Source organism: Lynx canadensis, chromosome C1, assembly GCF_007474595.2.
Source record: "Lynx canadensis isolate LIC74 chromosome C1, mLynCan4.pri.v2, whole genome shotgun sequence".
In the NCBI taxonomy this organism is placed as follows: Eukaryota; Metazoa; Chordata; class Mammalia; order Carnivora; family Felidae; genus Lynx; species Lynx canadensis.
This window is the reverse complement of record NC_044310.1, coordinates 34,109,290-34,129,996: the sequence shown is the minus strand read 5'-3', so window position 1 is coordinate 34,129,996 and position 20,707 is coordinate 34,109,290. Positions and strand designations below refer to the sequence as shown.

Sequence of the window (20,707 nt, the reverse complement as noted above, 5' to 3'; positions counted from 1 at the left end):
TGGTAGGATGATTATAATGTGAGCAAGAGCCAAAAAAGAGGCTTAGAATACCTGCTGTGCTTATTTAGAATACAGAGGAGACATACCCCGAAAATGTTCACACATGGCATTAAAATGGGAGGGAGGGCAAGGTGACACAGGAACAGAACTAGAAGCAAAATGAAGAGCTCGAAAAGAAGCTATTTACAGATGCAGATACTTCAAAGCTAATGACTGCAAATCACAAAGATCACAAATACTTGGGTGCCTGCTAGACATAAACCATGTTCTTTTTGTGCAGACATATTCTATAGTATTCCAGACAACCAACCCTCAAAATGCAGATTACAATCATACAAAAAGAGACCTTCAAGAGCATGTGGTCCAGTCCCCTGCTGAAGAAACCCAGGCCCAAGAGGTTTGTTTTCTTATCCAGTCTATTTCCCCTAAGGATCCACTACCACTGTTCTTCCCCAGCAACCCAAACCTAGTGATCCATGTCCCGTGACCTTGCCCTCTCCCTCCTGCCTGGGGACTAAGCAACTACCAAATCTGCAGCTTCTGCGCTGGTTCACCGTGCGACTATACGCTTCCCACCTTCAAGCTTCACCCCACCCTGCTTGCGGCCTGAGCTGCCCCAATTATTCTGCAAGTCTGTTTTTGAACCCTGACACCTTAACTGCTCACTCTGTGTTCCTGGCCTATGTTTTTATCCTATCTAAGTCTTATTATCCTCGTCTATAGAGTAGGGGAAATAAGAATAGTTTCTGCTTCATGGCATTTTGGGGCTATGACAATGAAGTCACGCGTGTCTTATGTCTGGTGACAAGTCAGCTCTTTGGCTTCTGCTATTGTTTAGTCCACAGGATGAAGTCCGAGCTCCTTGACGTGACCTTTATACCAAAGACCCGTCACAAGACCCTTCACCGTCTGTCCTCTGCCTACTCAGCCTCGTCTGCAGCCCTTGCCCCCCACATACATGCAGGCCAGCCCCATCGCTTGTGGGGCCAGGGACAAAATTTCAAATGGAAGTCCAGATACCACATGTCTGAATCTTGGATTCTAAATATTTGAGAGTTATAAATCAAGGTACCAAGCTGTTAAATAAAAATATATTCTCTTCTCCCTTGAAAAACCACCTGGGGACCCACCCAGGTTTGAATTTAGAATCCGGCCTCCTGCAGATCTGTGCCGAGCCGTGGTGCTGTGAGGAGAGACAGCCCCAGCCCGGCTCCCTTCTCTCTCCACTCCCATCCCCACCCCACACCACGAGAAGCGTTGTGCACACGTGAGCAGACTCCCCAGCCCGCACCTCCACCTCCCTGCAAACAGCCCTCCTTGGGCTTAGGGGTCTGCACAGGGAGGTGGATTCTGTCTTTAGGAGGAAGGAAGTGGACTGACCACTGCTAGTGCAAGAAATTCTGAGGTCTCTAGCAGCTGGTAATGGTCTAGCGCTTGGGGATGCGCCTGCGGGGGGCAGCTCCCTCTTGGCCTGCTTACTCCTCTTCACTCCATGGCAGGGATGTGGCAGGAGGAGAACCAGGTGCCCTCCCACCCCGGTACAGGGGCACTGCACTCATGTCACACATCAGTTATACTGAATTATTTTTAATTCACCAACTGTACCACACTCACTACCAGTGCTCTTCTCTGTGCCCCAAACTTCATCTACGATCTCCAAGAGGCTGAGACAGGCAGCTGGTTAGGGTCCAAGGCAAATTTACTTAAGTGTCCTGGAGGCTGAGAAATGGGGTGGCTGGACCTTCCCGCCCAAGTGGCACTTGCCCTGTGCCCAGGCCCCGTGCTCTCCCTGACGCACTCACTCCTGGGCCCTTGCCTGGCTGAATCTCGCTTCTCAGAAGGGGACCGTCACCTGCAGGGGGAGCACACTGTGTCCAGCGTCGCCACGTGTACTGTCTTGCTCGCTCCTGAGGGCAGTCTGACAGGGAGCCACACGGGGAAGCTTTTCCTGTCCCCACTGTACAGAAGAGGAAAAACGAACCCCGAAGACATGGGCTGAGGCAGAGGAATCATCGTTCCCAACACCGAACCCAGCACTGCTTTGCCAACCTTGCCCGCACCAAAGGAGTATGGGGGGGGGGGCGGCCGTGAGGACGGCTGTGAGGACAGCCATGAGGACAGCACTCCTTCACGTCACCGAACTATCATTTACATAATAGACCCCTCAGGTTATATTTGGGTTTGGCCATATTAAATAACACTCTAATAACAATCTTTGTGTGCCGATCTGTCCTTCCTTTGGGTAATGGCTATTGGTGCCAAATGTCATTTCCTTTCCAAAAATCTTGTCCCCGTTTATACTCCGACCAGTAGCCTCTGAGAGCACCTGTCACTGAACTCTTGCCAGAATCACGTATGATCATTTAAACATGTTCTTTAAAGATGTGGTGGGTGATAATGGCATCCTGTTGTCTTCACATGAATTTCTCCGACTGCCGGAAGGTTAAACATATTTTTGTTACTAGTTATATTTCCTTCTGTGTGATCTGCTCAGTCTCCTGCCCTTTATCTGCTGGGGTCCTAATGGTTTTCTGGTCAACTTTCATAACAATAACCATTTGTCTGTCATATTTCCCAAACACACTTTCCAAGGCTCTGTGGCATCCAGTCTCTTCATTGTTGTGAATTGTTTGAATTTTCATTTATTAAGTCTCATTTCTCCTAGCGCGTCCACCCCTTGAAAGTTCTTTTCCCTCCGGGGATGTGATTTCTATTCTACTTACTTCAAAGTTCCCTTTGGCTGTATTTTTATATTTTACTTTTTAGTCCATTTGGAATTTATCTTGATGTGTGCTTTGAGGAGAGGGTCAAAAAAACCGTTTTGAAAGCTATATTTGGCAAAAGCAATGGACAGAAATAGGAGTCGGCTTGGGGCCGACTTCATGAGGTTGACAGACAACTGAAAGAGGCAAAGCGCCAGGCACCGTGCAGTTCTCATTTTTTTTATCAAGGACAGTGATCTTGACCTGCAAAAAGAAGATCAAACATGGCTAAAGGAAAGAGAGGCCCCAGAGAAGCAAGAGGAGAGCAAGGGTCTGGATCTAAAAGAACGACCTCCCAGGGCCATGAAAGGGGGAGGCAGCCCAGCCAAGAGGAAAGAGTCCTGACTGAGGGTCAGAAGACTTGGGTTGGAATCCTGACTCTTCCAGAGGTTCCTGCCTTACTCTGGGCCTCAGTTTCCACATGTATTTATTCATTTATGTGTGGCCAACTGTGTTTAAGACATTGCTGGAGGCGATGGACTTACAGAGACAAACCCCATGGTCCCAGTCCTCTGGGGGCTTGGAAGAGTTGGCAGGGCAGTGACCCCTCAGGCGTAACAGAGGGAGGAGTGTTTCGGTGGGGACTCTGAAGAGAGGCATCTATGACAGCCTCACGAAGGGGAGCAGGTGAGGCGAGGAGGTGGGATATGGATCTCTCTATTCTGGCACAGCCAGAGTGGAGGGTGTATGTTGGGTGCAAGAAAGAGGGGCAAGGACAAGGAACGGGTCGGCAGGGGCCAGGTCATGGGCGCTATGCCACAGAGCCTGGTTTTATCCTGCAGGCCAGTGGTTCTCACAGCTGAGCCTGTATCCAAACCTCCTGGAGGGCTCATTACAACAGACAGCTGGGCCCGCCCCCAGAGGTTCTCATTCACCAGGCCAAAGGTGGGGCTCCAAATGCATTTCGGACAAGTTTCTAGGTGATACCCACGTGTGGGCATAAGAAGGCCCTTTGAGAGTGGCAACATGTAGGCAAAGGGAACCATTAAGCAGGAGAAGGAACCAACCAGAGGGACACTTGAGGAGGATTCTTTTGGACATAGATTTGGAGAACAGACTGGAGGGTGACTGGACTGAAGGCAGGGAGATAGGAAGCTGCTGAAATAAGGCAAGTGAGGTTATTTTTAAAGGGGGGAAATCCCAGATTTGGAGACTGAATGAATACAGTAGGCAAAGGAGAAGGAGGAATGAAGCATGCCTCCCAGGAGTTTGGCCACGAGCCTGTAAGACCAGGGGACTATCCCCGCAACTCGGTACTGTGCCCGGTTCACAGCAAATGCTCGCTGGGTATCTGCTGACAAGTTGTTCCTTAAAGGGAGGCAGAGGTTGAGTCCACTGGATTTGGAATCAGGTCGCTGCCAGCAGAGAGACAGGTCTGGAAGCTGGACTGGAGAGGGTGGGGAAATAGAAGGGAAGACATGGAGAGGCATCGTGGAGAGGTAATGACTCTTTCTGGAAACCTGAAAAGGAAGGAAGGACAGAGGAGAACACAAGCAAAGAGGGCTTTCACTTTTAAGGTGAGAGAGACCTGAACAAAATTACGTGTGTGAGAGGAGGATCCAGTAAGAAGTGAGAAAGAAGTAAAGGAAGATAGTTCCTGGGGAGGCGGACAAGACGGCATCCAGAACCTGGGAGAAAAGTGACCTTGGATGCGAGAGGCACAGAAAGCATAGTGAGGGAAGCCGGGATGGATGGGGAGGCAGGTAACTTCATACACTGGAGGCTGGGAAGTCCAGAGTTCTTGATTGCTGACCACCTTTATTCTCCCTGTGGAGTAGGGTGTGAGACTTCAGCTTAGGACAGGGATGGAGGTGTAGTGGAACTGAAGACGGTGGTGAATAGGCTCCGAGAGGAACGACGGCCAGGGACAGGGGTGGCAAGTGGCATCAAGATGCTGGTAAGGTGGGGCACCTGGGTGGCTCAGTCAGTTAAGCAGCCAACTTTGGCTCAGGTCATGATCTCACAGTTCGTGAGTTCGAGCTCTGCATCGGGCTCTACACAGACAGCATGGAGCCTGCTTGGGATTCTCTCTCTCCCTCCCTCCCTCTCAGCCCCTCCCCAACTTGTGCTCTCTCAAAACAAATAAATAAACTTTTAAAAAAAGATACCGGTAAGGTAACACCACTATCTCAGCTCAAGTTTCTCTCCATGGGGACTCCCTGGCAGTGGACTGGCTGGACGAGATAGTCGTGGGGAGGGGGAGTTGTCAGGCCAGGGAGACAGCACATGAAGCCTGGGGCTCCGTGTGATTTTGGTGATTGATTGGAATTGGCCGAATGAATGAATGAATGAGAGGTGTTACATGTTATGGTTACACAAGATACCTCTGGCTCCAAACGCGACCCTCCCACTTACTGTTACTTGTCGCCTGGCCTTGTAGGGTTGTTGACATGTCTGGCTGATGCACTGCTTGTAAATCGTGTGGCCCAGAGCCTGGCATGTGGAAGAGCTCAGTAAACGGCAGCTCTTATCATTCTCATGGGCCGTGACAGGTGGGAGCTGATCGACGGAGGATTCTACGCAGCAGGGTGATGTGGCTGAGCTTATTTCTTAGGAAGACCCCTGAAGCAGTCAGAGCTGGGTATATGACTTCAGTTCTCCCACTCAGCTAGCTGTATGAGCTGGAGAAAGCAACTCAGCCTCCCTGTGCCTCAGTTTCCCAATCCCCCAAATGGGGGTAGTAACAGAACTGATCTAATAGGATTGTTACGAGAATAAATTCAAAGGAGGCTGGCAAACTGGAGAGCGTAACACGTGACAGCTGTGACGAGGGTGGCGGAAGCCGGAGGAGGCAGAGGAAGAGGAGAAAGGAGGACAAGGAGAGAGGCAGGAAGAGGGGAGAAGAGAAGGTGGCACAGTGATCATACTGATTATGAGGCTCAGTAACCAAGAGGTCACTGATGACAGTGACGAGAGGAGCAGGGGGTGAGACGGCATGAACCCCAATCCCTCAGCACTTTCTGTCTGCGCGCAGAGGAGTAGCAGTTAGCATGTGGCTGAGGGGCCGAGCATGGAGGCCTCCTGGCCCTCAGGGCAGAAGAGGAATGAGCCACCAGAGCTGGCTGCAAAGAAAACAGTGTCCCAGGAGAGCTTGTCTCTGAGGCCTGGTGGGGAGATGGTTGCTGGTTCAGCAGAAGCCTAGTCACAGCAGGAGGAAGCCACGCTGCATGCCAGCCTCAGCACCCTTTCCAGGTGCCCTGTGCGGAGTCGCCCCTGACGTGAGGTGATGTCCACACTGAGCTCCTAAGGCTCGGCATCCCTCCCAGGTCTGGAACAGCATACAGGCTTAGGTGCAGATGGACATTCAGTCCCCATCTCGGGCCCGGTCCAATATGGCCTCATAGGCAGGGACCTGGTGGCCCTGTTTGCCCTGTGGATTTCCTAGACTATTAGCCCACCCCTGCTGTCTCTCCCAGGAGGCCCTGCGTCTCCTGCCTCAAGGCCTGGCCTCTGACCCCTGCTTTAGGTCTTCTCCTAGGTCAGACCCTATAGCCTAGACAGACAATGCTTCATTCCCTAGTGCAACTGGGATTTTCTACTGGCACCAATAATAGATAGATAGATAGATAGATAGATAGATAGATAGATAGATAGAAGTAGCATTAATCATTGCTACAGATAGCATTTGCTAAGTGTCGAGCACCAGGTCAGGTGCTTCTATATTTCATCTGGTTTAATATTTAAAACAACCCTGAACAATGGGAAGGATTACTCCTGTTTTACGGATAAGACTAAATCTAAGGGGCCTGGGTAATTTGCCTAAGGTAACCCAACTAATCCTTTGCCTAAGGATCTAAATTTAAACCCAAGTCTATATGACTCCAAGGCCTGATCTGCTTTCCCCTCTTAAGCCATGTTGTCTTCCCAAATTCTGGAGCCCAGTCCTCTCTTGTGCATGAATGCGGGACCCTGGCTGGCCTTAGGCCCCTCCCTCCTTCCCCAAGTCCTGAGCTACAGCTGGGAGGTTGGGGCTGTGTCCAGGCTGTCCAGGGGCCAACCCCCTAGCCTGTCCTCTGTCCCCCTGCTGGGCTGGAACCACACCCATTCCAGCCCAACCTAGGTCTCAGGGCCTCGCTGAACTGACAGTCAGAGGCCCCGCAGCAATGAGGCCAGCTTTCCAGTTTCAGGACTGAGGTGGGGGACGGGGAGGAGGTGGCCAAGGGGATTAGGAAGGCAGTTCCTTTCTGGGTTACCAGGCATTGTGGGGCATGGGAAGGGGAGGCTGGTGGAGGCGGGAGGAATGGGGCCTGAGTGACTGCCTCTCACATGCCCTGTCCTCTCCAGACCCCACAGACAACGGACGGAGCACCTCCAGCCTTCATCAAGCATCAGGAGGGTGCTCAGTGACAGCACCTACTACATCGCATTACAACTCTAGTTTCGGGCCTGTTCCCACTAGACCGTGAGAGACAGGGAGCAGCATGGTGTCAGCACACAGGACACCTCAGTGACGCCTGGCAAATGAGCGCATGGCGATATAGAGTGAGATGTGCCTCTGAACATTTCACAAGAGCTGGAGGCTGCCCTGTCCCACCATGGCCTTACATACACCTGCACCTCTGTGTCTCTGGACCTCATCTTCCTCACTCAACAGTCCACTGGTGCTCCTCTGAGCTGCCCTGAGCATGGCCTGTTGGGAACTCCTCCAAGCTTGCTGGCTGGCTCAGGGCTCCTGCGGGCTGGGAGATAACGAGCCTTGTGGTAACTTGTCTGGAACTTGTAGTGCAACTGTCCAGTGAATGAGGGAACCAAATGGCCACAAACGGTGACAAGAAAAGTTCCCATATGGATGAAGGCAGTATGGCCAGCCTTAGCACAGGCTGTCTTCTGGGTTGTCCAGTCTTCCTTTCCGGTCTTTCCTCTTTCCAGACCCCATCATGACTCCTGGGTACCAGAAAGTTCCACCCACTGAGCAACTTGTTCACATAGCAAGCGGCAGGCAGCAGCCGTGACCGAGGCCTGACACTTGTTCCAGCACTGCCCAGCCAGGCCTTGGCTCCCAAATGCAGAGCTGCCTCCTGCCAGAATTCTACAGATGAGGCTCCCGGCAGGTGCAGAGAGTTCCCCAGTAGCCCAGAGGCTGCATGGCTGGAAACATCGCTGCAGGAGCAGGACAAGCCTGTGGTTGGCACCAGATGGGAGGCCCTGGAGAAGCAGCCTCTCCACATTTACCTGGGTCTCGGATGCCAGAGAAGTAGAGTAGCGTGTGGGAGAGGTCCTGTGAACTCATCGGCCCTGGGCTTGGAGTAGGGACGGGTTCTAAAGGACAGGCTTCTTGGGTCACCAGGAAGTGCTAGGGCGGGTGAAGCCATGGGCACTGCTGGCCTCCTCTGGCAGCTCACTCTAAAGGCCCAAATTATCTTTGACTTTGGAGCCAGGGAAGGATCACAGAACTTCAAAGGACTCCTCCCTGTCCCTTCTCTCTTCTCACTCCCCCTACCAACCCTGGGAATGAGTTCTCACTAACACAAGGCCAGTCCTACATCTCCAGGCACGGCCAGGCCAGGTCAGGACACAGACATCCACCAGAGTGACCACGTGCCTGAGCACAGCCCACACTTCCTCATCCCAACTGCTCTAGTATCTTCGATCAGACTGCAGCCTGGGCCAGGCAAGGTGGTAAGCTCCTCAGAGTCTTCCTGGGAACAGTGAGGCCCTAAGTGGCTAGAGTACAGTGAGTCTCTAATTGGCTGCCTTCCTTTTCTTCTTTCTTTCCTTACTTCCGTGGATGAACTATAAAAGCCTTGAATTAACTGACCTGTTGTTCTCGGAAGGAACATGTAAAAACAACCCACCTGGCTGCCCTGACCCACCTCCTTGGCCTGGCCTCCTGGTCTGCTCAGCAGGAAGCAGGATCTGGTATTTGAGCCAATTCCAGATCATTTATGATGACTGGGCATTGAGGGGTTAAAAAAAAAGCCAGTGGGATCAGGGCCCTGCCCTCCAAGGGCTCCTGTGACGTGTCCATGGGCAGAGGAAAGGATGTGCCAGGAGGGGGTGGGCAGATGGTCAGAGGCCAGGGTGGGAAAGCAGCCCCCAGCTGCCCTGGAGTTCACCAAGGTGGACCAATTCCCTCCCGTTTCCCCTTAGAAGTGCCTACCTGTGACCCCAATTCTGTTGCCTCCAAGGCAAAGAGAAGGGCTCTCAGGACACTAATATCCAAGCCATGGTTCTAAAAACAGAGGGGTGCTCCTTCAGCCCCATTCTCTGCCTGGTTTGCATGGGCAGTGGGCCTTCTTGGAGCTGGAGCCGGCTGAAGCCAACCCCTTCCTCCCCTTTGAGGAGCCAGGCTAAACCCAGGGGAGCCTGCCTGTCTCATTCAGCTTCCCCTTCCCCACTGTCCCACCTACCTGAATTTCTGGACCTGACTTCTGTCTTCTCTCTCGCTTGCTACCTACTTGACACTGCCTGCACTTGGCCTTGCTTGGGAAAGGGCTGTGGAGTTAAACCAAATTGCACTGAGACCTCCATAGGAAGGTTAAGCTGTTCCCACCTCCCAACTTGCCTCTAAACCTCCAGAAAGAACAACTAGCTTCTTACTGTATGCGGAGGCCATCTGTCATCATTCTCCTTGCATAAGAGGCTTGGGTATTGGAAGACGAATGGCCTGAACTCTGCAGTACTCCTCCCCTGGGGTGGCTGGTGATAGCCGGTTGAGGGGAGAGGGGGGAACGGGCCTGGACAAGTTGGCAGGCATCCCTGTAGGCCCCGAGCTGTGAATGGAGGACTCAGGAGGGGATTCTGTGGGTGGTCCGCCAAAAGAAGCAGTCACCCTACTTGGCCACACAATCCCCTAGAGAAACGGGCCTGGGGCCTAGTCTGCCTAGGACAAGGAGTACAGAATCTGATCATTCCTGGAGTAGAACCAGACTCAGTGGCAGCTGGGGATCTAACTGCAGGTCAGCGGTACAAGTACAAAGCAGAGAGAGGTGGGACTTATGGGCTTGGGAACTGGCACCCTCAAGCTCACTGAGGGGTCTGCTGTCCCTGCAGAATGGCCCCAGGGTCCAAATAAGGCCTTCCTCCCTTGGCTGGGAATGAGGGTGGATCCACATGAGAGTCAGAGTGTGAGGGGGCTTGGGGAGGCCACTACAAGGGCAGGGCAGGACAGGAGAGGATGAATATTAGGAGTGATGCTGGGGCTAGCCAGAAAAAAGCGTTCCTTCCAGGGGGTCCTAAGGCCAGGGAAGGGCCTGCAGGGAATGCTGGAGAGGGACTCTGAGTCTGGCTGAGAAAGAACTCACAGGCTGACCTGGAAGCCAGGCAAGGCCAGGGCAAAAGGGGAAGGAGCTGGCGTGTGGGGAGCTTACCACTCTCTCCTTGTAGACAATGTACTTCAACCACTTGAAGTCCTGCCACTTGAAGCCAGCGAGGACAAAGAGAGAATCGCGTTCGTATTGTTCGGGCCGCTGCATGGCGCCCTCAGGGTAGGTGATGCGCAGTGTAGTTTTGCTGCCCACGTCCTTTTCAAAGCCTTTCACGGGTGCTGAGTTCAGTCTACAGAGAGCAGGCCCAGTCAGAGCCTGCCTTGAGCTCACTGCATGTAGTCTGTGGGCTTGTGTTTGGGAGGCACTATGACCCCGGAATTCCCCAGGGGCAGAGAATGGGGAGCCAGGTCACCTGGAGTCACCTAGCTTTTGGAGCCCTTCAAGCCAGGGTTCTTCTTGAGGCTTCTGTTGACCTTAGCCCAACTGGCCAGATGGCCAGATGGTTCTCAATGGACTCAGGGACCAGGGTTTGGGCCAGGACACTCAGGTGCCTGAGGCACTGCTTTGGGGAGCTCACCTGACCACAATGTCATAGTCATCAATGCGTGACCCCAGAGACTTGTTGGCAAGGACACCTCCATTGCCCACGATGATGCAGCGGCGACAGCTGAGGCTGAGGGGAGAGAGGCAGAGATCTCTGAAGAGCTGTCCGCTAGGTCTCCTTCTCCCTACCCCTTTGGCCCTTGGCCCCATGCCTTTGGCCGTGTGCAGGCTGGAATGGGGGAAGAGCAATGGGCTTCGGGCAGCATTCTGAGGCCAAAGGCATACTGTGGGTAGTTAGGTCACTCGCGACTCTCTGACATACCTAGTCCCAGATACTCTCCAGGAAAGCGTGGGTGTGGAAGGGGCAAGGGCACTAGTTCTGGGGTGGTGAGGAAGGAGCCTCTGGTAAGATGGCCTTCCAGGCTAAAGATTCCCCAAGGGTTAGTGGAGTCCAGGAGAGAGGGCAAAGTGTGCTGAGTTTGAAGGCTGTGCCAGAAAAGCAAGCAGAGAGGACAGGCCTGGGGGCACCAGGACCCACAGCTGGGCTTATTTTCAGCTCAGAAGCCCCCATGCTTCCAGTAGCCACCAGAGAGCCCTATGCATTTTGCTTCCCCCACCTGGGGCTTCCCTTATCCAGGGCCCACTGGCTTCAGCACTGTCACCGCCCCCTGCATTTAGGCCATGGCATCTCCCGCTACCACCGCCACCCAGGCCCTCAGACCTCTGATGGCTGAGGACTGAAATATCTTGCCAAGTGCTTTCAGTCCATGGGGTGCAGGCCCGCTGGAGGGCCTCGCTTATCTGCTCACCACCCCCAGCACGTGTGCTGTGCCTGCATGTGAGGACACGATACCCAGGGAAGTCTGGCTGGACCTCAACACCTCTGCACATGCCAGGCAACTGAGGGCAGGAGGCTGGGTAGCAAGTGGCTCACCTGTCCAAGGCAGGGGTCAGGCGGTACTCTTTGGTGACTGACAGGATGGCTTTGATCAGATTGTCTGTGGACAGAGGAGGGAGGTTATTGTTAGAGGGTCACTGACGTCCCCATGAAGTGTTTGTGAATGACGTTGGAAGCACATGCTACTGCGTAGGTTGGAGGTGGATAGGAGGGTGGGGAGAGGGGACTCTGGGCACAAGGTTGGGCTGGGCCACTGGCCTAGCTTTCTCCCTGATGAACAAGATGGAGGCAGGGGTACAGGCAGGGACACTCAGCTCTGCCTGGAGCCGGTCCCCAGCGCTGGCATGCAGTTCCTCCCCTCAGGACTCCCCAGCCCTTCCTGGGAAGTCTCCTCTGGCTTTCAAAGGCTCTGCAGTCAGGTCCCAGGACATCCCCAGGCCCAGGACCTGCTCAGAGACAGAGTACACGCTGGACTCACCTCTGTGCCCTGACTGAGCAGACACCAGAGAGCAAATGAGGAGACCACCAACACTGAAGAGCTCAAGTGTGCCCAGCCAGCTCCCGACTCAGACCCCTTTGCCTCACCCTCTGATATGGTCTTCCCCTCACTTCTCCCCCCAGTACTGCCCATCTCCAACCTTGGTCTTGGCGGGCTGTCTCTTCCTACTTCCTTCCCTCTTCAACCTCTGAGGCCTGACATCTGCCCATCTGCACTCCACTCAGGCTGCCCCCAGCAAGGGCCCAGGACCTCTGTGTTCTCAGATCCTGTGACCACTATTCAGATCTCATTCTTCTTGGCCTCTCACTGGCTTTGGCCATGGTCATTGCTCTCCTTTCAAACTCTAGCATAATGAGAACATTATAATATACTGTATAATGATACTGGCTTTGGAGTCCAATCCTGGCTTGTGCTACTTCAGGGCTCCGTGACCTTAGATAAATCAACTTACTTTCTGTGTGCTTTAGTTCCCCATCTTTCAAACGAAGATGGTAATTCCTACTCTGCAGAGTCATTAGGAAGATAAAAAGATAATGTGCACAGAGATCTAAAGATAAAGTAAGTAAATCGGTACAACCGTGGTGAAGACCATCTTAATAACATTAAGCAAAGATGTAGATGTGCACAGACTAAGATCTTGCAGCTCTCCTCCTAGGTAGATAGCATCAGAACACTCGCTCATTTGTTTAAGGAAACCTGTACGAGAAGGTTCACTGCAGAACTGTTTGTAATAGCAAAATGTGGGAAGCAACTGAAAAGCCCAACAAAGGAAAACAGATTAAACATGGTACACAGAATACTACCTAGCAGTAAAAAATACATAAACCAGTGACCTTTGGCTTTGGGTACTAATACAGATATGTCTGTAAAGCATAAGCAAAAAAATCGATTTGAAACACACACACACACACACACACACCCCAGAGTATTATTTGTAAAGTGTAAAAACATGCAAAAACGATATCAGATTTTCAATGGATATATAAATATGTCACAAAAATAGATAAAGAGGCATTGAAACGATAACCCCCAAACCAGGATAATGGTCTCCTGGAGAAGGAGGAGAATGGAATGGGAAGGGATACACAGAGCTTTAATTGTATCTCCTGTTTTATTTCTTAAGCTGGGTACACATTGCAATGTATTCACCTTTATTCTTTTCTATATGCCTGAAATATTCCATGTAAAGAAAGGATGCCTCCCGACTTAAAGATAACAACTCCATAATTTTTTTTTAAAAGATGGGGTGGACAACACTGTCAGATGCAGCCAAGAGGTCAAGTTAGGAACTGAACAGTATCCTTTGGATTTCCCGGGGGCACTGAGCAGTTTCACTGGAATGATGGAGGAGAAGAGAGTGCTCCAGAGTAAAGGGTGAGAAAGAAGCAGTGAGCACAGTTAATCTTCCCAGGAGGTGAAGGAGAATGGGTAAGGAAATGAACCTTTAAGGAGTGTTCTATACTAAGTGCCTTCAGATGTACCTTATGGAGGGCTTCAGGGAAGGCCACAGACACCCTCCTTTTCCCACTTCCCATTTGACCTCTAAGGAAAAGCATATTGCTACTAATTGCCCAAGGTCAAGGTATGGCTTGGGTTTTTGTTTTCTAGGAGGGGACCTTAGCAGAAAGGGTATAAATTAGCAGGTGCTCTCTTGTTGCTGGCCGATGGCTATGGACCAGCCTTTCCAGGCCTTCATAGCTTTGTAGGATTGGAGTCTTGAGTGAGGATTTGGGAGAAAAGTAGGCTGCTCAGCTACCTGTACCCAGCAAAAAGGAGTTCTTCACATGGTTCAGCCCTACCCATTAGATTTGCCCTTGGGGATCTGAGGTCAAAACTCCCATTCTAGAGTGTCCTCCTGCTGGTCACTGTCTTCTTTTCAGGAAGGTGTGGACTGGCTGAGTAGAGGACTCAGGTATTTTTAAGTCCCCTGGCCAAATGATATCATCCCTTCAACAGTTATCTTATTTAATTCTGACCACAACCTAATACAATAGTATTATTTTCTCCATTTAACTGAGGAAGAAATTAAAGCACAGACAGGTTAAGTAACCTGTCCAAAGTCACAGCTGATAAAGAAGTAGTACTGAGATCTGATCCTTGAATGTCTGATCCTAAAGCCCAAACTCAACCATGCCATGAAATAGTACAGGAACTTGACAGGGTATCAGAACCACTAAACGGCCAGAGGTGGGAAAGTCAGGAGGGAATTGCATGAGCGAAGTCCCTAAGGCAATGGAAGGGGACAGTTCTGAGGGCACTGGGGGGACGTCAGCCTTGGACAGGGTAAGAAAGAACTGAAAGGGAGACCGGGGTAAAGAGGGGATGATGGAGGAGCCTGGGCGACTTCCTGGAGGATGGCCTCTGTCTTCTCAGGGATTTCCCCCTCGTACCTGGTCCTCCAGGATGGATCTCCCTGACGTCCTTTCCTGTGATCTCTTCCCCCTTCAGAGCCATTACTGTCCTGCGCTCTAAGTATCTGTGTCTCTACCAGACTGGAGCTTTTTTATGGAGAAGGATGGTACTGTCCATTCCACTGTTGTATACCTGGCCCTGGCCAAGTGGTGGGCTCTGAGTAAACGAAGAGTGAAGTAAGAAAAAGAAAGGAAGGGAAAAATGGAAGGAGAGGGGTGGATCCCCAACATGGGGACTTCTGAGGGTACAGCCCTATCCTGAGTGCAGGGAGACAGGCTGAGGGATGAGATGTTAATGTAGAGTGGGCCAGGGTTCCCAACGTACCTTGACCTTTGATCCCAAAAGGCGGCACAAATTCCCGAATCCTAGCCCACTTGCGGAAAGAGTCATCCAGGAACATGGGTGCTGGCTTGGAGAACCTGGAATACAACAGGGCTGTTGAGGATCCCCAAATGCAATAAGCTGGGGTTTGGACTGGCTCTTCAGTACATCTGTCTTGGCAACAGATCTGCCGGGAGGACCTTGACACTCCAGCACACCCTCCCTGCCCCCGGTCAGTGGGTAGCTGCTGACATAGCTTGTCCAGTGGAACCTGAGTTCGAAGGGGCAGTCTCTATGTGGCCGGCCATAGGGGTAGAGAGGCAAGATCCACTTGCCCTGGATGGAACTGCAGCACGCCAGAAGCTCTCTGGCAGGCGACCCAGGCATGCACCCCACCAGTCGCTGCAGCCCACGCTGTTCCTGCAGTCTGGGAACACGGAGATGACACACTGGCCACGTGAGCAGAAAGATACCCGAAGACAGCCAGGGCATGGAGACAAGAGTTTTGGAGAGAATTCTGGGAGGTGGACTACCCAGGGTGAGGAGGGAGAATTCACAGTGAAGATGTAGAAGAGCCGCAGGAGACAGACGTTTGGTCGAGAAGAGAAAAATGGGAGCGTCCCATGGCTGAGAGGCAGGGCTGAGCGGAGGCCTCAGACAGGTAGGAGCCTGAGCACCTCTGCTGGCAGAAACCAGGAGGGAAGGCTAAGCTCCTCAGGAGGTGAGGGAGGGACACTAAACACAAGGGGGGTGGTAATGTGGGCCTGGAGGAAAGATAGGGGGGAAACGGGGAGAAGGAAGGATGAGGTGATGCTGAGTTGAGAAGGGAAAAGAACATTTCACTTCTCTTGGGAAAGCCCAAGGAGTGGGCAGGCCGTGGTGCAGGCTTTCGGGGGTGGGGGTGGTGGGCAAAGTCAGAAGGGATGCAGAAGGCAGTGAGGACAGAGGGAAAAGCTACAGGAGAAACCGAGCTCTTTGGGGATGCTTGGACAACACAACCTCACGTGGAACCAAGCACCCTGGCTCTAAGACCTTTCTCAGGGCACCTGGCAGCCTGGAAGACGGCCAGGTCATCTACTGTGTGTTGATTCTTGCTGTGGGGCCTGCTTGGGGCCTTGCTGGCCAAGAATGAATGTGTGGAGGGCTAGGCCTGGGCTCCGTCTCTGTATTTCTAACTCAGTCTGAATCAGCCACTGAAAAACCTGAAGAGGAGAGGCCCTCTTAGCCTGGGAGGTAGCCTTCTGAACGTCCTCCAACTCAAGCAAACGTTTCTCACTTCCATCATCACTGACCACTATAATCAGCCTACCCAGGAGGAATAATACCAGTAATCACTTGGACGTCTAATATTATTACAGATTTTGAAGTGAACTTGAAAGAGGCAGAAAACTTTCAATCCTGCTCCCTGTCCCATTACTCATGGCTGGAAAGACGTTGTCAACACTCGACAGCACGGACAGGCCATTCCTGCCGAACAGCCTGCCTCTGGACTTCTGAGTCAGCACACTTCCCTTCTGTGTACAAGGATCATGTATGTCTCTCATACCCAGTATATCAAATCCAAGTACGTTAACATATTTGATGTTTCACCAGAGGCACCGAGGATCCTGGCCACAGCCTATATGAAACAGCGAAGGAAACAAGGTCCCTGGATAAGCCTGGAGCGAGAACCTCTCCTCCTGTGTCAGGAGCTTATAAAATGTTTGCAGGGGCGCCTGGGTGACTCAGTTGGTTAAGCAGCTGGCTCTTGGTTTCAGCTCAGGTCATGATCTCACAGGTTTGGGAGTTTGAGCCCTGCGTCGGCCTCCTCACTGCTTGGGATTCTCTCTCTCTCTCTCTCTCTCTCTGCCCCTTCCCTGCTTGTTCTCTCTCTCTCTCTCAAAATAAATAAACTTTTTTAAAAAGCTGGAACAAAGTCTTTGCAAAGTTTCTCAGTCAGGCTTGGACAGGCTTTATCTGCTTCCCAATATGTACTGGACATCATATGCTAATAAAATCTTCTAAGGTCTTACCAATGTTCTCAACATATTTTTTCCTTTGCTCTCTTTTCTTCCTGAGAAAGCACATTTTGTTAATTTTTACTTTAAAAAAAACTTATTTTCATTGTAGCTTGTAATATATGCTAATTATGGGGAAAATACTGACAGGTGCACACACATAAACAAACAAACAAACAAATAAATAAATAAAACCCATAATCCTAAAACACAAAGGCAACTAACCTTATGGTATATATCTGTACTGATTTTCCTTTTCCCATATTATTTCTTAAACTATTCTGTAGACTACTTTTTTCACTTTCTTTTTTTCAATTAAAAAAATTTTTTTTAATGTTTGTTTATTTTTGAGAGAGAGACACACACACAGAGTGCAAGCAGGGGGAGGGGCAGAGACAGAGGGAGACACCAAATCTGAAACAGGCTCCAGGCTCTGAGCTGTCAGCACAGAGCCTGATGTGGGGCTTGAATGCAAGAACTGTGAGATCATGACTTGAGCTGAAGTCGGATGCTTAACCGACTGAGCCACACAGGCGCCTCTTTTTCACTAATAATGAAAACATTGCTGTGGAAATGGACACAACTTTCTCATAATACACAAAGGCTAGATCAAACAACAAAAACAATAAGCTGCTGGTCACCTGACACAAGTTGGCCCCCAACAATTGAATGTACAGGATACACAAATGAAAATATGACCAAAAAAAGCAGAAGTTGCAACATTAGTGTTCTAGCCTGAATGTCTGTGTTCCCTCAAGTTTGTATGCTGAAATTTCATTTCCAGTGTGATGGTACTTGGACGTGGGGGCCTTTGGGAGGTAATTAGGGCATGAGAATAGAGGCTTTATGAGTGGGATTAGTGCCTTTATAAGAAGAGACCAGAGAGTTAACTAGCTCTCTTTCCCCCATAGGAGGGTACAAGGAGAAGTCAGCCATATGAACCCTAAGATGCCTCTCACCAGAACTCGACCTTGCTGGCACCATGCTCTCCGACTTCCAGCCTCCAGAACTGTGAGAAATACATTTCTGCTGTTGAGAAGCTACCCAATTTACAGTAGTTTGTTACAGCAACTAGAGCTAAGTAAGTAATGAACAAAAATCACGGGAGAGATCCTGGCAAAAAGCATTAAATGGGTCTGGTAAGTGTTTTTTTTAAAAATCTTTGCCTCTAGGGGTGCTTGCATAGCTCAGCTGGTTAAGCGGCTGACTCTTGATTTTGGCTCAGGTCACGATCTCACGGTTCATGGGTTCAAGCCCTTGCATCGGGCTCTGTGCTGACAATGCAGAACCTGCTTGGGATTCTCTCTCCTTCTCTCTCTGCCCCTCCCCTGCTTGTGCACTCGCTTGCGTTCTCTTTCTAAAAATAAATAACTAAATAACCTATTTATTTCTGGTTTTTAAACATTGTCCATCTCACCTTGTTCTTTTATTGGGTCTTTCTGTTTTAGGTGCTTATTTTGTAGACCCTCTTTATTCCTTGACGGATCAAGCCAGACTCCTCTAACATTTCCTTCTGCTACTTGGGTGCACCTTTGTGCAAAGGGTAGTCTTTTTTCCTGCTCTGGATATATTTAAAAAACTTTTTATTATGGGAAATTTCAAACATGCACACAAGTTGAGAAACAAAACAGTGAACCCCCACGGACCTATTACTCAGATGCAGCAATTATCAGTCATGATCAATTTTGTTTCCCTTCTACCCCATCTACTCTCTCTGTGTGTTATTTTGGAAACTCTCAGAAGTTATACCATTTAATCCATAAAATACCTTAGCATTAATTTCTAGAAGATAAGGACATCTTTAAAAACCTAACCACAGGGGCACCCTGTGGGTGGCTCAGTCAGTTAAGTGTCCGACTTCAGCTCAGGTCATGATTTCATGGTTCATGGGTTCAAGCCCTGTGTTGGGCTCTGTGCTGACAGCTCAGAGCCTGGAGCTTGCTTCGGATTCTGTGTCTCCCTCTCTCTTTGCCCCTTCCCTGCTCACGCTCACGTGCTCTCTCTCTCTCTCTCTCTCAAAAATAGACATTAAAATAACCCAAACATAACCACACCTAAACAACTCTTCTTAAAGCCATTATCACACCTAAAACACTAGAATTTCTTAATAGCAACAAATCATCAGTTTCAGATTTCTCCTTAATTAATGTTTGTTGTTATTTTAATAGTTGTTTATTTAGATCAGAATGAAAGCATGGTCCACACACTGAATTGGGTTAATCTCTAGTCTCTTTCTAATCCATAGGTTTCCTCCTCTCTTTTTCTCTCTTTGGCCTTTTCATCTTGGCTCCTGAATCCTTCTAACACACTCCAGTAATCAAGGAAAGAAAATGTCCTTGCTTTCTAGTATGTGAAGATGTTCCCAGGTTTGTCCTATATATTTCTTGCCTCCATCTGAAGTCAGTCATTTTCCAAGGAGTCCTGGTTATTGGAAATGGTATTTAGAGACCACCATCTGGGTGGCTGGGTCGCTCATGTCACTATGGTTAGTCATTTTTCCCAGGTGTTTTCAGGGGGAAAAAGCCAGGAAATAATTTTTTTAACATTAATTAATTATTTATTATTATTTTTAGAGAATATGCAGGTGTGGGAGAGGGGCAGAGAGAGAGAGAGAGAGAGAGAGAGAGAGAGAGAGAGAGAATCCTAAGCAGGCTCCATACTCAGCATGGAGACCAACATGGGGCTCAATCCCATGACCCTGGGATCATGACCTGAGCCAAAATCAAGAGTTGGACACTCAACCGAGCCACTCAGGCACCCCATAAACAGAAAATACATCATGCATTTATACTAGTATTCCCAACGCAAATTCAGGATTACAAGATTTGTACTTACTTTCTTTTTCTTATTTAATAGCTTTATTGAGATATAATTCACATGTCATAAAAGTCATCTATGTAAGCTTCCCTTATATTTGTAACTCTTTTCAATTAAGTAGACATTCTTGCCTATAGTGATAGCAACACAATTACTTATCTGCTTTATCTTAATACATATTTACAGATAGATACATGTAGAAAAATATATAATATTTTTAGCATAACGTTACTAACACTCTCATTACTGAAAACAATTTAAATACAGTTTCTTTACAGTTCTTTTTGTCTCTGGGTATACCCTATTAGAGAAGTACAGACAAGTGACGTTGCTTTTGCCACTTGAAATAATTCTGCTGAGTTTTAATTCGTTAATGATACGTAGTTAAGTCCATTTGTTTCATTTTGCTTTTGCTTTTTAGGGGTTTCTTATACCCCATTTTAATTTAATTTTGTTTTATGATGATATAACACTTTACCTAGTGCCAAACTAAATTCACAAAACAAGATACATTCAGAGGAGTCTGACATTTATTTCTGTGTCTGACTTCTGTTGCTTCTATTCCCCTACAGTATTTATTTTTTATCATTAACTTCATTTTATTTGTATTTTATTCACATTAGTATTATTTCTACAATGAATTCATTTTTATTTTATCCTTCCTTTTTTTTTTTGAGGTGAGCAAATACACAGTACATATATGTGTGTGCAGAGTACTACTATTCCCTTCTTTATTCAATAAAAATAACATATACTGTTTCGCCTACTGAGGTGTTTTTTTTGTTTGTTTGTTTGCTATATAATATACTGTGGTAATCACTCCATAGTAGTATGTAGAATTATATACTTGATAATATTATTCAGTCCCTTGAGTTGTTGCAATCTTGTGTAAAGTAGGTTCTACCAACAGCGGTTACAGTGAATAACTTCATGCATACGTCTTTTCTCTTTGCCAACATATCTTTGGAATAGATCCCGAGGAGTGGGTTGGTTGGGTCAAAGGGAAAATGCACATAAGTAATTTTGCTCCATGTTGCCAAATTACGCTCCACAGGGATTGTGCCCCACCAGCCATGTAAAAGTACACTGTCAAACACTGCAATTCGGCCAGTCTGATAGGAGAGAAAAGAGTATCTCTGTGTTGTTTTCATTTGTATCTCTTTTAGTGTAAGTGAAATTGCACATCGTTATATCTATAAAAGGGCCATTTGCACTCCTTTTTCTATTACCTTGGTTCCTATCTGTTGCCC

The 20,707-nt window shown here is 49.2% G+C and overlaps 1 protein-coding gene across 1 annotated transcript in view; it reads right to left on the bottom strand.

The window, feature by feature from the left end:
• ST3GAL3 (ST3 beta-galactoside alpha-2,3-sialyltransferase 3) overlaps positions 1–20,707 on the bottom strand; it is a 201,240-nt gene that overhangs the window by 13,100 nt on the left and 167,433 nt on the right. The window contains 4 exon segments of the mRNA XM_030325389.1: positions 10,073–10,259; positions 10,548–10,643; positions 11,448–11,511; positions 14,647–14,741. Of these exon segments, the coding sequence (XP_030181249.1) occupies positions 10,073–10,259; positions 10,548–10,643; positions 11,448–11,511; positions 14,647–14,741 (442 nt within the window).